Source organism: Macaca fascicularis, chromosome 3, assembly GCF_037993035.2.
Source record: "Macaca fascicularis isolate 582-1 chromosome 3, T2T-MFA8v1.1".
In the NCBI taxonomy this organism is placed as follows: Eukaryota; Metazoa; Chordata; class Mammalia; order Primates; family Cercopithecidae; genus Macaca; species Macaca fascicularis.
Genome location: NC_088377.1, coordinates 38,366,626 through 38,381,932, shown reverse-complemented (window position 1 = coordinate 38,381,932; position 15,307 = coordinate 38,366,626). Strand labels below are relative to the sequence as shown.

Here is a 15,307-nt window from a genome sequence, read left to right as displayed (position 1 = left end):
GTTGGTGCCCTGAGGAGAGGAGGCCCCTCTGTGGGTCTCAGCTCCCCTGCGTCTGCAAGACTCCAGAGTGGAGTCGGTTTTCTTTGTGTGTGTGCGTGTGGGAGGGTGGTGTGGGGACGGTGTGGCCGTCCAGGCATGTGGATGTGGCTTGAGCGACGGAGGAACCTGCAGCCCTGGTCACCCAGTGGCGCAGTGGGCTGCCCTCCTGCCCCCAGCGCTGTGTTGGAGCTGGCAGGTGGGTGGCAGGTCTGTGTTGTTGCTGTGTGCCAGCTCTCAGTTTGCGTTTGTCGTCCTGCCTTGTCACTCAGGACAGGCAGCAGGACTCGGCCTCCCCGATGACAGCCAGGGGTGTTGGGGCCACAGGGACTGTTGTGTGCACGCGGGAAGCCGCCGCTGCCTTCCTCTGCTGACTGGGTGCTGTGAGTTCTGTCCTCCCGTGTCCCCAAACATCTTTGTGGTTGTTTTCATTTGAAATATTTTTCTTCCGCTATGACTCTGACTTGAAAATAACTCTTATCTTAGCACAGTGAAGTTTCGTGAAAGGATTGCTTTTCCTCTTTTTATGTGGGAATAATTCACTGCAACTTGACTGGGACTTCCCTTCCAGTGGATTCCCAATGACAAAGTCACCATGGGAAACGTTCACTGTATGTGGTCTGGCTAAAAACAAAACAACTCCAAACCTTTTTTCACCAGCCTAAAACTGGAAAACTTATTGAACTTTAAAGACATGTTTGAGCATTTCCAATTCAAAGAGAAAATGAAGTCGAATGGTTAGCTGCTCACAGCCAGTTTCATCCTTCAGTTTACTGCTTAGACTTTTAAAAAATCCATAACCTTCAGTTTGGTCATAGAAGCACTGTTAACAGCCCTGTTGTCCCCTGAGCTGAGTGAGTCCTGGAGGGGCAGCACCCCCTCCTGCCCTGGGGACTTGGGTGACGTCCAGCTATATTCTGTAAGGGGCCACTGACAGAGTTTAGCATTAACACCAAAAACACAGAGGGATGTTGTCACTGGTGTGAAATGTTTGAAAGACAAAATAGCTGGGCGTGGTGGCTCACACCTGTAATCCCAGTACTTTGGGAGGCCAAGGCGGGTGGAGCACCTTAGGTCAGAAGTTCGAGACTACCCTGGCTAATATGGTGAAACCCCGTCTCTACTAAAAATACAAAAAAATTTAGCCAGGCATGGTGGTGTGCACCTGTAATCCCAGCTACTTGGGAGGCTGAGGCAGGAGAATTGCTTGAACCTGGGGGGTGGAGGTTGCAGTGAGCTGAGATTGTGCCACTGCACTCCAGCCTGGGCAACAGAGCAAGACTTCATCTAAAAAAAAAAAAAAAAAAAAAAAGGTTAATATCTGTTGGTTCCCAACAGTGACCTATAATGTTGGTTGAAAGATGTTTGGGGATCTGTTTAAATCATATTGAGCAGCGTCTCTCGTGGTTTCAGAGAATATACTAACATAGAGAATGTATCGTTTTTGTTTTGAAGGTTTAAGTGGCAGAAGTGTTTTCAGAGGTTTCAGATATATAGAGACTGAGAGAAGTCAGCTCGCCCTGCACCCCCTTCCCTGCCGTGCTGTCGTCCATCTTTGTTTGTTGTTGTTGTTGTTGTTTGAGACAGGAACATACTCTGTTGCCCAGGCTGGAGTGCAGTAGTGCAATCGTGGCTCACTGCAGCCTCACTCTTCTGGGCCCAAGCAATCCTCCCAGCTCAGCCCCTCTGAGAAGCTGGGAACACAGGCACATGCCAGCACACTCTACTTATTTCTTTATTTTATTTATTTTTTTGGTAGAGATGAGGCCTCACTTTGTTGCCCAGGATGGTCTTGAACTCCTGAGGTTCAAGACCTCAGGAGGTCCTCCTGCCTCAGCCTCCCAAAGTGCCAGGATTTCAGGTGTGAGTCACTGCACCTGGCCTGAGTGTCCATCTTTGTGAAAGAGTCAGATTCTCGAATGCCTATGATGGGTTTGAACAACACAAGCAAGGGTGGGAGGGATTGACCTTATTAGTCTTGAGATATGTCTTAAAGCCATGGTGATTGAAACTATGTGGTTTTAGGGACAGGAAGAGACAAATAAAGCAATGGAACAGAAGAGATAGTGCAGATGCAGACCAAATACCCTGTAGGAATTGGGTGGGCTATAGCATGCATCATAAATCCTGGGGAAAGAATTTTGTAAATGATGTTGGGATATATGGATTCAGCTATATAGGAAAAAAACAAAACAAAAAAAAACAAAACAGAAATTGGATCCTTCCTCCAAATGCATCAGAGACCTACATGTCAAAGGTAAAATTATATAGCCAAATGAAATATTGCATAAAGAAGGCTTAAAAAGTGCACACTGGTTGGGCATGGTGGCTCACACCTGTAATCTTAGCACTTTGAGGGGCTGAAGTGAGAGGATCAACTGGGCCAGGAGTTGGGCCAGGGCAACATAATGAGACTCTGTCTCTACAAAAAAAAAAAAATATGAAAATTAGCTGTGTGTGGTGCCACAGGCCTGTAGTCCCAGCTACTCAGGAGGCTAAGGTGGGAGGATCACTAGAGCCCAGAAGGTCAAGGCTGCAGTGAGCTGTGATCATGCCACTGCACTCCAACCTGGGCAAAAGGGCAAGACCTCATCTGTTTTTGTTTGTTTGTTTGTCTTTTGAGACGGAGTCTTGCTCTGTCACCCAGGCTGGAGTGCAGTGGGGTGATCTCAGCTCACTGCAACCTCCACTTCCTGGGTTCAGCCTATTCTCCTGCCTCAGCCTCCTGAATAGCTGGGATCACAGACAGCCACCATGAGGCCTGGCTAATTTTTGTATTTTTAGTAAAGGCAGGGTTTCACCATGTTAGTCAGGCTGGTCTTGAACTCCTGACCTCAAGTGATCTGCCTTCCTCGGCCTTCCAAAATGCTGGAATTACAGGCATAAGCCACCGTGCCCAGCCTGTTTTTTTGTTTGTTTGTTTGTTTGTTTAAGTGCAATATGTAAGGAAAAAAAGTAGATAGATTTGACTATATCAAAATTGAAAATTTCTGTTTGACCAAGGACACTGTCTAGATAAAAGGTGATATACTAGAAGAAAATGTTTGCAATATCTAAAACTGATGTGATGAATAACTAGAATAAAGTAATGCATGTCTAAAGTTCAGCAAGAAAATGGCAAAACATTCACTAGAAAACATGAGGCTTGTACAAGTTTGCAGCTGGAAGAAGGTGAAACAAGTGTGGCTAACACACACAGTAGGGGAGGCTAGCTTCACTAATGCCATTGCCACCCACGGCTGGCTCTGGCTGCAGAGGAAGCTAGATAAAGATTTTGGCTCTGCATCCTCTAGTACAAGGCAAAGAAGTTGTGAGGGTTGCGGATAGCTAATCCACAGGCTGCCACATGTATACATATATGTTATTTAAAAGACCCGTTCATTTCCCCAGAATAAGAAACCAATGATGTCAAAGTCAAGGTTATGAAAGTTAGTTTCTCTGGCCTGCAGCCATGACCAAATGCCTAATGCAGGACAACCATCTCACCAATATGGGGAGCAAGTAAGTGCAGAGGAAGGGCCACACAAGCTTCTCTGTGGTTTGTGTAGCTGTTGGTTTCCAATCTTTTGGCAGATGGTCTGGTGGATGGATAGGATCATTTTCTTTTTTCATCGTCATTCCGTCCTTGGGAACCCACTCTAGTGTATTAATGAATACCATTCCAACATACCTTTCATATATTTGGATTCATATGTATCCTTAAGATATAAATAATATTTTGTATATGTTTAATTTACCTAAGTGGGATTGAACTATAACTCACATTACTTTATTTATTTATTTATTTATTTATTTAAAAAATAGAGACAGTGCCTCACTAAGTTGCCCAGGCTGGTCTCAAACTCCTGGGCTCAAGTCATCCTCCCACCTCAGCCTCCCAAAGTGCTGAGATTACAGCCATGAGCCACCACACCTAGCCTCACATTATGTTTTTGACACCTACCCATGGTGCTCTAGTCAACTCATTGCTTTTGACTGATGCATAGTTTTCCATTATATGCCTATACCATATATTCATTTCCTTAAGCACAGACACTCAATTTGGGTACAGATTCTTCCTACTAAAATGGTGACACAATGAACCTGTTGAGGGCCTGTGCAGAGTTCTCGGAGGCATTCTTCCAGGAATGGAGCTGCTGGATTACAGAGCATATGTGCATGTCATTTCCTGGTGAGCATGGCTGGACAGCAGCTTCCTCAGAAGCCTCCTGTGCCTGTGTGCCCCTTCACACCTTTAGGCACTGCTTTAGTCCATTTCTTGTTACCACAACAGAATACCTGTGGCTGGTAGTATACAAGGAAAAGAGGTTTATTTATCTCATGGTTCCAGAGGCTGGGAAGTTCCAGGGCATGGCCCTGGCTTCTGGTGAGGGCTTCCATGCTACATCATCACATGGCAGAAAAGGTCAAAGGGGAAGCAGACAAGTGCAAAGAGGGAAACCTGAGGGGTGCCCTGGCTTTATAGCAGCCTACTATTCTTGGAAACCCATCCATTCCTGTGAGAACTGATTTGGTCTTGCCAGAACAAGAACTCATTTACTACGGTGAGCACAGTACCAGCCATTCATGAGGGATCTGTCCCCACAACCCAAACACCTCCTACGAGGCCTACCTCCAGCACTGCCCCTTTGGGGATCAAATTTCAACATGAGTTTTAGTGGGGACAATCCCATCCAAACCATAGCACTGACTGTGCCGCTGTCCTTACCCCTCACTGACCCAGGATAAGTCTCCCCTGGAGACACTTTCAAATCCAAAGGTATTGCAGTGGAGTGGAGTGTTATAGGAACGCAGCCATAGAAAGTCCGTAGCTGTCTTTTGTGAGCAGCTGTGCAATGAATAATTAAATGATTTCCCCAAGGTCACAACGTATAGATTTGAAATTGCTCCTCTATCTAGTCAAGACCCAAGAAACAGGTTTTCTAGATATTGATTTGCCAGAGACCTGGATGAGAAATAATTTTTTTGTTCTCATTTATTCATAAATAAAATTTGTCTACTCTGTGTTAGGCTCTTGACTAGGGGCTGGATATGTTGCAACAGACAAAGACATCAATTTAATGGATTTATAAATAAATGATTTCATGGAGTCAGGAGTCTAGTGAGCAGTCAAAACAAAGATGTGGCTGGGTGCAGTGGTTCACGCCTGTAATCCAAGCACTTTGGGAGGACAAGACAGGCCAGAAGTTTGAGGCTGCAGTGAGCTATGATCGCACTACTGCACACCAGCCTGGGCAACAGAGGAGACCTTGTCCCTTAAAACACACACACACGCACACACACATGCACATGCACACATACACAGATAAAATCACTCAAAAAACATGTACAGTCATGCACTACTTAATGATGGTGATATGTTTTGAGAAATCCATCATTAGGCAATTTGTCATTGTTGGAACATCCCAGAGTGACTTCCACAAGCCTAGATGGTATAGTTTACTACACATCTAGGTTGTATGGCATAGCCTATTGCTCCTAGGTTACACACCTGTACAGTATATTTCTGTATACTGAATGCTAAAGGTAATTAGAACATAATGGTAAGTATTTGTGTGTCTAAACATATCTAAACACAGAAAAGGAGTTCATTCACTTCCCTTTCTGCGTCTGCTGCTGCCATAGCTCCTGTGAAAAACCTTGTGGTGAAGGGGGGCCAAAGAAAAAAGCAGGTTCTGGCTAGGCGTGGTGGCTCGCGCCTGTAATCCTAGCACTTTGGGAGGCCGAGGTGAGTGGATCATGAGGTCAGGAAATTGAGACCATCCTGGCTAACATGGTGAAACCCCGTCTCTACTAAAGATACAAAAAAATTAGCCGGGCGTGGTGGCGGGTGCCTATAGTCTCAGCTACTCAGGAGGCTGAGGCAGGAGAATGGTGTGAACCCAGGAGGTGGAACTTGCAGTGAGTCGGGATCGAGCCACTGCACTCCAGCCTGGGCGACAGAGCAAGACTCCGTCTCAAATTAAAAAAAAAAAAAAAAAAAAAAGAAGAGGAAGCAGGTTCTGAAGTTCACTCTTGATTGCACCCACCCTGTAGAAGATGGAATCATGGATGCTGCCAATTTTGAGCAGTTTTTGCGAGAAAGGATCAAAGTGAACGGAAAAGCTGGGAACTTTGGTGGAGGGGTGGTGACCATAGAAAGGAGCAAGAGCAAGATCACTGTGACATCCAAGGTCCCTTTCTCCAAAAGGTATTTGAAGAAAATATTTGAAGAATATTGGGCTGCGCCTAGTTGCTAACAGCAAAGAGTTACGAATTACATTACTTCCAGATGAACCAGGACGAAGAAGAGGAGGAAGACAAGGATTAAATTTCATTTATCTGGAATATTTTGTAAGCGTTCTTGAATAAAACTTGGGAACCAAAAAAAAAAAAAAAAAAAAACCACACTGAAAAGAAACAGTAAAAATACAATATTATATTCTTGTAGGGCCATCATTGTATATATGGCCTGTTGTCCAAAATGTCATAATGTACGTGACTGCAACTACAAGTTGTTTTATGTGCTATGAAAAAGCAGCACAGGTGCTCATTTGGAATGGGGGTGAGGGAAATTCACTCTGAAGAGGTGAAATGTAAGCCAGTCTCAAAGATGACAACACACCAACCAGGTAGAGAGCAGTGGGCAGTCGGTGGGGCAGGAAGAGCATTCTGGGCAGAGAGAACAGCATTGTGCGGAGATCCAGGGATGAGAGAGAATGAAGCAAAGGCAGGCACTGGTGCAAAGGGGAAAGTTGCAGCAGGTGTGGCTAGACAGATAGTTGGGGGAAAGATCAATCTGGCTTGTTATGTATTTTGGATTTTACACTGCATATAATGGGAGATCATTGGAGGGATTAAAAGATGACTCTGGCTCCTAGGTGGAGAATACTTTGAAAAGGTCAATAATAGGAGATTAATTCGGTTGTTGTAGAAGTTGAAATGAGAGTTGATGGTGGCTTGCACTAGAGTTATAAGGGAACAGGTAGAAAGCAGTAGAGGGATTTTAAGTATATTCTGGAGGTGAAATCAACAGAACTTATAAATGAATTGGATGTTGAGAATGCAAAAGAGGGAGGTGTCCAGAATGACTCCCAGGTTTCTCATATCAAGAGTTGGATAGAAAGAGATGCCATTTCCTAAAATGGAGACTACTGAGAGAGAAGCAAACTATGGGAGGAAGAGTTAGAGTTCTCTTTAAACTATGTTAAGTTAAAGACATCCAAATACAGGTGGTAACCATGGGCAGTCAGATAATATGGATCTGGAGTTCAAATATAGGTGGCAACCATGGGCAGTCAGATAATATGGATCTGGAGTTCAGACAGAGTCTGATTAAAATATGAATTAATCTGTAAGTAGGAGATATTTAAGGCTGTGGAAATCAGTAGATTAACCAGGCAGTGAATGTACATGCAGTGAGGAGAAATGAGGGCTTAGAATACAAACTGGAGGAACTCCCAACATTTAGAGGTCAAGTAAAGGAGGAGGAATCAGCAAATTCGACTGAGGAGTGGCCAGACATGTGGAAGACAACATAAAGAGTATGGTGTTGCAGAGGCCAAGATGAAGCTACGATAGGTCAAAGAAGATGAAAATCATTGGGGTCATGGATTGGGCAACATGGAGGTCACCAAAGACCTTTCTGATAGCTGTTTTTGAGCATGCAAGCCAATGTTGAAATGGATTGAAAAGAAGGTATTTATATTTCTGGCAATATATGGTATTAATTATCCTGGAAAATCTTTCTGTGTAAAGTGCCTGGAAATGTTGGATAAATACAAGAAGTCATTTTTTTAATGCATATCTTACCCAGGAAAATAAAGGAAATCTCTAGGGGTGGAAAAAAAGAGAGATGCCTTGAAACCTCAGAATTTTAGCTGATTCTGAAACTAGAACCACCCTAGAGGCATTTGCCAGTCTTGGAAACTGAGAAACTTAAGTTTAGCAGCTGTCCAAGAAGAGACAGAAATCTCTTGGGACCTTAAAAGGTAGGAAGTTAGAATTGAGACCCCTCCAAATACAATTGGAATCCTCAAAGGGTGACACATTGAGTGAAAAATGGAATAGGAAAAATCTGCTACCTGGTGAAAGGAGATGGCAAAGGAAGTTCTCTCTCTTGACCTGGGTGGGAAAAACTAAAGACTGTTCCTTAGAATTGAAAACCACATGTCCTCTCACATGTATTTGGGGTTCAAAGTTGCACCACCTAGATGTTGTGGATAATCCCTGGATAAGAAATTACACTGTATGTAATTCTATAGTGTACAAGAACATCTACTGGAAACAAAGCAAATCCTCTTTGGAAGGACACATCCTCTACACAGGCATTCCAAGCCTCACCAGAAATGAGCTCACAATCCAAAATTACGAGACACAAGAGTGCCACTCTTGAGTTCTTGGACAACAACAAACTATATGGTTTCTCAAGAGCATTTGGAATTAGAATCATTAGTTATAGAGTACTAAATATGTATGTTTAACACGTTTAAAGAAATAATAGGTGGGGGGAAAAACATGAAAGAACAGAATGCCATCTACAAGGAAGAGAAGCTTGGAAAAGAACAAAATAGTGTTTCTAGTAATAAAAATATAAGTATTTAAGTGGATATTTCAATGATGCTTAAACAGCAGACTAAATACAACTGAAGAGAGGACTTGGAGGTAATCTGGCATCACCCAGAAAGACACATGGCTTAAGAGACATGGAGGACAGAGTGAGAAGGCTGACAGCGTGTCTAGATGAAGAGAAGCAGGAGACAGGTGGGAGAGCATATTCTGAGGAAGTGCCTGAGAAGCTTTTGGAGATCATGAAAAGCATGACTTCTGATTCGGGAATCATAGTGTATCCTGGGTAAGATTATATATTATTTATTTATGTATTTATTTTTTTATTTCTTTGAGACGGAGTTTTGCTCTTGTTGCCCAGGCTGGAGTGCAATGGCGCGATCTCAGTTCACCACAACCTCCACCTCCCAAGTTCAAGCAATTCTCCTGCCTCAGCCTCCTGAGTAGCTGGGATTACAGGCATGCACCACCACACCTGGCTAATTTTGTATTTTTAGTAGAGACGGGGTTTCTCCATGTTGAGGCTGGTCTCGAACTCCTGACCTCAGGTGATCCGACAGCCTTGGCCTCCCAAAGTGCTGGGATTACAGTAGTGAGCCACCCCGCCCGGCCTGGGTAAGATTATTAAAGGGAAATCTATGCCTGGACACACAGTGGTGGGATCAGACAGAGACTTTTACAGCTGCCATAAGAAAAGGCAGACGAGCAGCAGTTCATGCAGCTGTGGAATCCTCAATGGGAACCAGAGGACAGCAGAATCATGCCTTTAAAGCATGGCCAGAATACAAATGTTGACCTCGAAATGCTACCCCAGCTAAACCAACGTCCAGCAACAGCCCAAAAAACAAGACAGAAACTGCTTTCCACCAACGGGTTCCCACTATGAAGGGGTCTTTGGACTTCCAAAGGGTGCACGCTAGGGTGAAGTGGGCAGAGGGTGCCCCAGAAAAGACGCACATCTGAGGTGTCAGGGGACTCGGGGAGCAAATAATTAGATGGGTAAAGTTGCGCAAATATGTAAAATAGTGGTAATGAAGGGTTGAGTTTGGCCGGTTATAGACAACGTGAGCCCTGTCCACCCCCATCTAGAGCCCCCCGCGCAGCGAGAGGGGGCCCTCGGCCCAGAAAGCCGTGGCTCCCGTGAACCCTCGCGCTGGCGGCCGGTGCGCAGGCGCCCACGCGTGTACGGTAGGTTCTGGAACGCGGCCGCTGAGGGGTCTGGCGCCATGTTGGGACTGAGGGGAAGGAGGAGAAGCTCCTGAAGCGGCGGGCGCGCAGCGGGAGCGGGAGTGGGGTCGGACCAGGGCAGCTAGAAGCCCTGCCCTTCCCGCCTCAGAGGATCATGACCCGGGCGGCGACCGCGAAGGTCGCGGTGGTGGGGGACGTGCCCTGGAGGGGCGGGCGCTGAAAGATGATGCCGTTTCCGGTGACAACCCAGGGACCACCGCAGCAGGCGCCGCTGCCGAAGTGCTACGGCATCTCCTCGCCTATCAGCCTAGCGGTCCCCAAGGAGACGGACTGCCTTCTCACCCAGAGGCTAATAGAAACCCTCAGGCCCTTCGGGGTCTTTGAAGAGGAAGAGGAACTGCAGCGCAGGATTTTAGTTTTGGAAAAATTAAATAATCTGGTAAAGGAATGGATACGCGAAATCAGTGAAAGCAAGAGCCTTCCCCAGTCTGTAATTGAAAACGTTGGCGGAAAGATTTTTACGTTTGGCTCTTACAGATTAGGAGTACATACGAAAGGTGCAGATATTGACGCCTTGTGCGTTGCACCAAGGCATGTGGATCGAAGCGACTTTTTTACCTCATTCTATGTTAAACTGAAACTACAGGAGGAAGTAAAAGATTTAAGGGCTGTTGAGGAGGCATTTGTGCCAGTTATCAAACTGTGTTTTGATGGGATAGAGATTGATATTTTATTTGCAAGATTAGCACTACAGACTATTCCAGAAGATTTGGACCTAAGAGATGACAGTCTGCTTAAAAATTTAGACATTAGATGCATAAGAAGCCTTAACGGTTGCCGGGTAACCGATGAAATTTTACATCTAGTGCCAAACATTGACAACTTCAGGTTGACTCTAAGAGCCATCAAACTGTGGGCCAAGTGCCACAATATCTATTCCAATATATTAGGTTTCCTCGGAGGTGTTTCCTGGGCCATGCTGGTAGCAAGAACTTGTCAGCTTTATCCAAATGCAGTAGCGTCAACTCTCGTGCGGAAATTCTTCTTGGTATTTTCGGAATGGGAATGGCCAAACCCAGTGTTACTGAAAGAGCCTGAAGAACGGAATCTTAACTTGCCTGTATGGGACCCAAGAGTAAATCCCAGTGATAGGTACCATCTTATGCCCATCATCACACCAGCATACCCACAGCAGAACTCCACATACAACGTGTCTGTTTCAACCAGGATGGTCATGATTGAGGAGTTTAAACAGGGACTTGCTATCACACACGAGATTTTGCTGAGTAAGGCTGAGTGGTCCAAACTCTTTGAAGCTCCAAGCTTCTTTCAGAAGTACAAGCATTATATTGTACTTCTGGCAAGTGCACCAACAGAAAAACAGCATTTAGAATGGGTGGGCTTGGTGGAATCAAAGATCCGAATCCTGGTTGGGAGCTTGGAGAAGAATGAATTTATTACGCTGGCACATGTGAATCCACAGTCATTTCCAGCACCCAAAGAAAATCCTGATATGGAAGAATTTCGTACAATGTGGGTGATTGGTTTAGTGCTAAAAAAGCCAGAAAACTCTGAAATTCTCAGTATTGATCTCACCTATGATATCCAGTCTTTCACAGATACTGTTTATAGGCAAGCAATGAATAGTAAGATGTTTGAGATGGGTATGAAAATTACTGCAATGCATTTAAGAAGAAAGGAGCTTCACCAGCTGCTGCCTCATCATGTGCTTCAGGACAAGAAAGCACACGCAACAGAAGGTAGAAGATTGACAGATCTGAACGACAGCAGCTTTGACTTGTCTGCAGGCTGTGAAAACAGCATGTCTGTGCCTTCATCTACTAGCACTATGAAGACAGGCCCATTGATTAGCAGTTCTCAGGGTAGAAATAGTCCTGCCCTGGCTGTAATGACAGCATCGATGGCTAACGTACAGGCTACTGAAATTTCCTTGCAACAGATGAATACCAGTGAAAGTTCAGGGGTTGCATTAAATGAAAGTATTCCTCACGCTGTCTCTCAGCCTGCCATTTCTCCATCACCAAAGGCCATGGTCGCCAGAGTTGTTTCTTCGACATGTCTCATAAGCCATCCAGACCTTCAGGAAACGCAGCAACAAACATATCTAATCCTATAGTTGGAGCCTAGAGGATATTCTTGCCTCATAAAGAAGAAAGGACCAAGAAAAACAAAACAGAAGAGGAGAAACTCAATACAAAGACAAGTATAACTCCATTAGAAAAATTCAGACAGCATCTTCTCTGTTGGCCTCTCAGGTAACATCAGTATAGATCTTTCCAGTATCCCCATTCTCCCTGCAAATCCAGTTCCTGTTATCAAGAATTCAGTAAAAAAGGTTGAATGGTTAAAAACAACGTCAAGGGTCCATGAACAATATCTGCCAACTCAACCTGTCGTCTTCAAATACTAAAGAAGGAGAATGAAGGGTACAGAGAATGACTTGAAATAGATTGAGGCTTATTTGGTAACTTCCTTTACTGGGCCAGTCTTGATCAGAAGTCCACGTTAGTATGTGACAGCTAGAGGTACTGTTATTAATGTGTCAGCAACAGTTACATTAACTATTTCAAAGGACTACTGCCCTTAAAAAGAAAAAAACCTTTCAGCTATATTTGTACCCGTGACTGACATCTGGACTGGATTTATGTTTGATGATTTGTTGGGAAAATTTGCAATACAAACGGGTATCAGAATTCCTTATACTGATGATGTACTTTATATTTTTTATTAGAAAGTAGAACTAATTTTAGATTTTTCAAATTGGTGAATTTTATTTTTCCCTGAAGAGGTTTGTTCACTATTAATCTTAAAATTGGATACCATTGTGCAGTGGTGTACTATACTTCACAGAAAGCATAAAAGTACATCTAGTTCAGTCCCTATGAGATAGCTGTAACCCTTTAAAATGAAATGTCAACTTTAAGGTATGTATTTGACATCAAAACAATCATTAGTAGGTCTTTGGTTTTGATGGCACACTATGGAGAAAGGACACACTGGTTTCATCCGTAGAACTGTTTTAGAGAGTAATCAGCGATCAAACATTTTCTTTGAGCTAACAAAGCTCCATGTTCTCTTTTCCTCAATCATTAGTCCTAAAACAAAAAAGCTTTTTGCCTCCCCCTCTTCTCTTTGCTTGTATGGGCACAGTATGCTTATGTGTCATTTCACAAGAAAAAAAGAATAATATTCTCTAAACCATGATGTGAAACCGACAATCCTGTGGCCACATGGCACAAACACGAAATATTGGTTACAATGAAACACCACATTTTAGCAAAACTTTACTAAATGTAATGTCTATGAGATATGTTTCTGATCTTGGATGACCATTTGATCGCTTCATATGAGAAGTTTTGTACATTCCACAGAATACCTCCTTATAGGAAAGTTAATTTCCAATTGCACACATAAGCAAAAAGGCATTTTCTTCAAGAATTTTAAGCACATTTTTATTTTTAAATGATTTATCAAAATTCATCTCTAAATTTTACATGTAGAAACATAAAAAAGTAATTTCTAGCAAGCACTTGACATCTTATTGGCTTTCTGCTCTTTTAGTCCACAAAAGATTAGCAATACTTTAAGTTGAAAAAAAAAAGATCCCTCATAATTAAGCAGTAGAGCATCTATGTTTAGGAAATGTGAGGGGCAACAGATGTGAATGAATGAAAGTTTAGTCTTAATCTAGACAGCAAACTTAACAGGCTTTCCAATTAGCCTTGCTTTAACCCCTCCTGTCCCTTCTCTGACTCTGCACTTTTCGTGCTAAACTGCAATTACTTAAACTCTTTTCTTGTCTTTCTGGATTAATTTTCTAAAGTTGGAATATAGTCATGTCCTTTTAGACTGTAGAGACTTTTCTTTCACCATTACCTTCTGATCTCTAGTGTACAGTATTTCTTTTTCTCACATCTTTGCCCTTTCACCACAATAATAAGTCGGGTGAAGTGTGCACAGTATCTGTATTTTGAATGGCTATGGTGTTAGGTTGAAATGGCCAGGCAATAATTTAGTCTGGTCATTTTGTTTACACATTGGGAAAAAAATTAGTTTATTAAACATTACCTGTAACTGTATCTGTTTTACCAAGCTGGAACCTTGGAACTTTTTATTTCTAATTTTCATTACTTGAATGTCAGACCATTTTTCCTGTGATGTACCTAGTGAGTGGAGTTTGCTTTGTTTTATAGTATCTATACTCCTGGTATATTCAAGCACTGTTTTGAAAACAGATGACTTATTTCTCCATTAAAAATGCAATAAAAATAAATGGCAAATAAGCAAAGTGAAACTAAAATACTGGACAGTAGTACGATTTAAATCTAAGATATGAATTCAGATGTACTTACATTGTTCTGAAGGAGGGTAGAAACACTGATGAACTTTTCAACTTTACTCAGTCTAGAATGTAATAAGGTTTAGGGAAACATGAAAAGGTTAAAATTTCAAATCGGTAAAGATAAAAAATGAAGTTAAGCAGAATCCAAAAGAAGGCAGGAAAAAAAGGGGGAAAGCATACAAAAAAATAGAGTAAAAAGAAAACACAATCTATGGTCATGGAAATGAAACCAAATATATCTGTCACTACAATAAATGGACCAAACTTCGTGTTTTAAAAAGGCAGAGACAGTCAGATTCCATGGGAAAACCAAGTCCAACTGTATGCTGTTTTACTTAAGAGAGATACAACCAAAATAAAAGGATGGGAAAAAGGCATGCTAATGAAAAGAAGCTGGTATAATAACAGTATCATTCAAGTAGGTGTCAGAGCAAAAATAATTATTAAGGGCAAAAGGACCATGCATTAATGATAGAAGACCTACCGCATCAGGAACATTGAATAATTTAAAACTTGTCTACACCTAATAAATCAGCCTCAACATAAAATAACAAAGATGAACGGAAATTGCTAAATATGTCATTATCATAGAAGATTTCAAAACAGCCTTTCATTAACTGATATCAAGCAGATAAAAATAGAAGGGAAACAGTTTCTGAACACAGTCCAGCGTAGTGGCTGGTGGACTTTTCGCATTAAGGACCAGATAATAAATATTTTCAGCTCTGTGAAGCCGTCAGGTCTCTGTCGCAGCTACTTAACTCTGCCTTTGTAGAGGGCAATCAGTCATAGACAATATGTAAACAGATGGCCAGGGCTGGATTTGTCACCCATCCCCCTCAGCCATTGTTTGCCATCAGTGATCTGGTGAACATTTGTTATAGAACCTTCCACCCCACAATTGGAAAATGCATATTATTCTTAAGTATTGGGTGTGTACAAAAATTAACCTCATGCTATATCAAAAGTAATATTTAACATACTTCAAAGTATCTGATTTATAGGACATGTTCTCTGACCACAGAACAGTAAGTTAAAAATTAAGTAACAAATAGCATAAAGAAGACACAAAAAAGCTCAAGTCATAAAAGAAGAGGTTGGTATAATTAAGAGATTTTTTTTTCATCAGATAATGAACAGTGAAAAGTGAAAAACTGAAAAACAGGCCCTAAG

At 42.6% G+C, this 15,307-nt stretch overlaps 2 protein-coding genes across 6 annotated transcripts in view; both read left to right on the top strand.

Annotated features, from left to right (window-relative positions):
• Window positions 1-15,307, top strand: part of RADIL (Rap associating with DIL domain) — an 80,372-nt gene that overhangs the window by 12,098 nt on the left and 52,967 nt on the right. The gene's annotated exons all lie outside the window — the stretch shown is intronic.
• Window positions 9,774-14,495, top strand: PAPOLB (poly(A) polymerase beta). Its single transcript, XM_045389756.3, has one exon. The coding sequence runs from the start codon at window positions 9,995-9,997 to the stop codon at window positions 11,906-11,908; it is 1,914 nt and encodes a 637-aa protein (XP_045245691.1). The 5' UTR covers window positions 9,774-9,994; the 3' UTR covers window positions 11,909-14,495.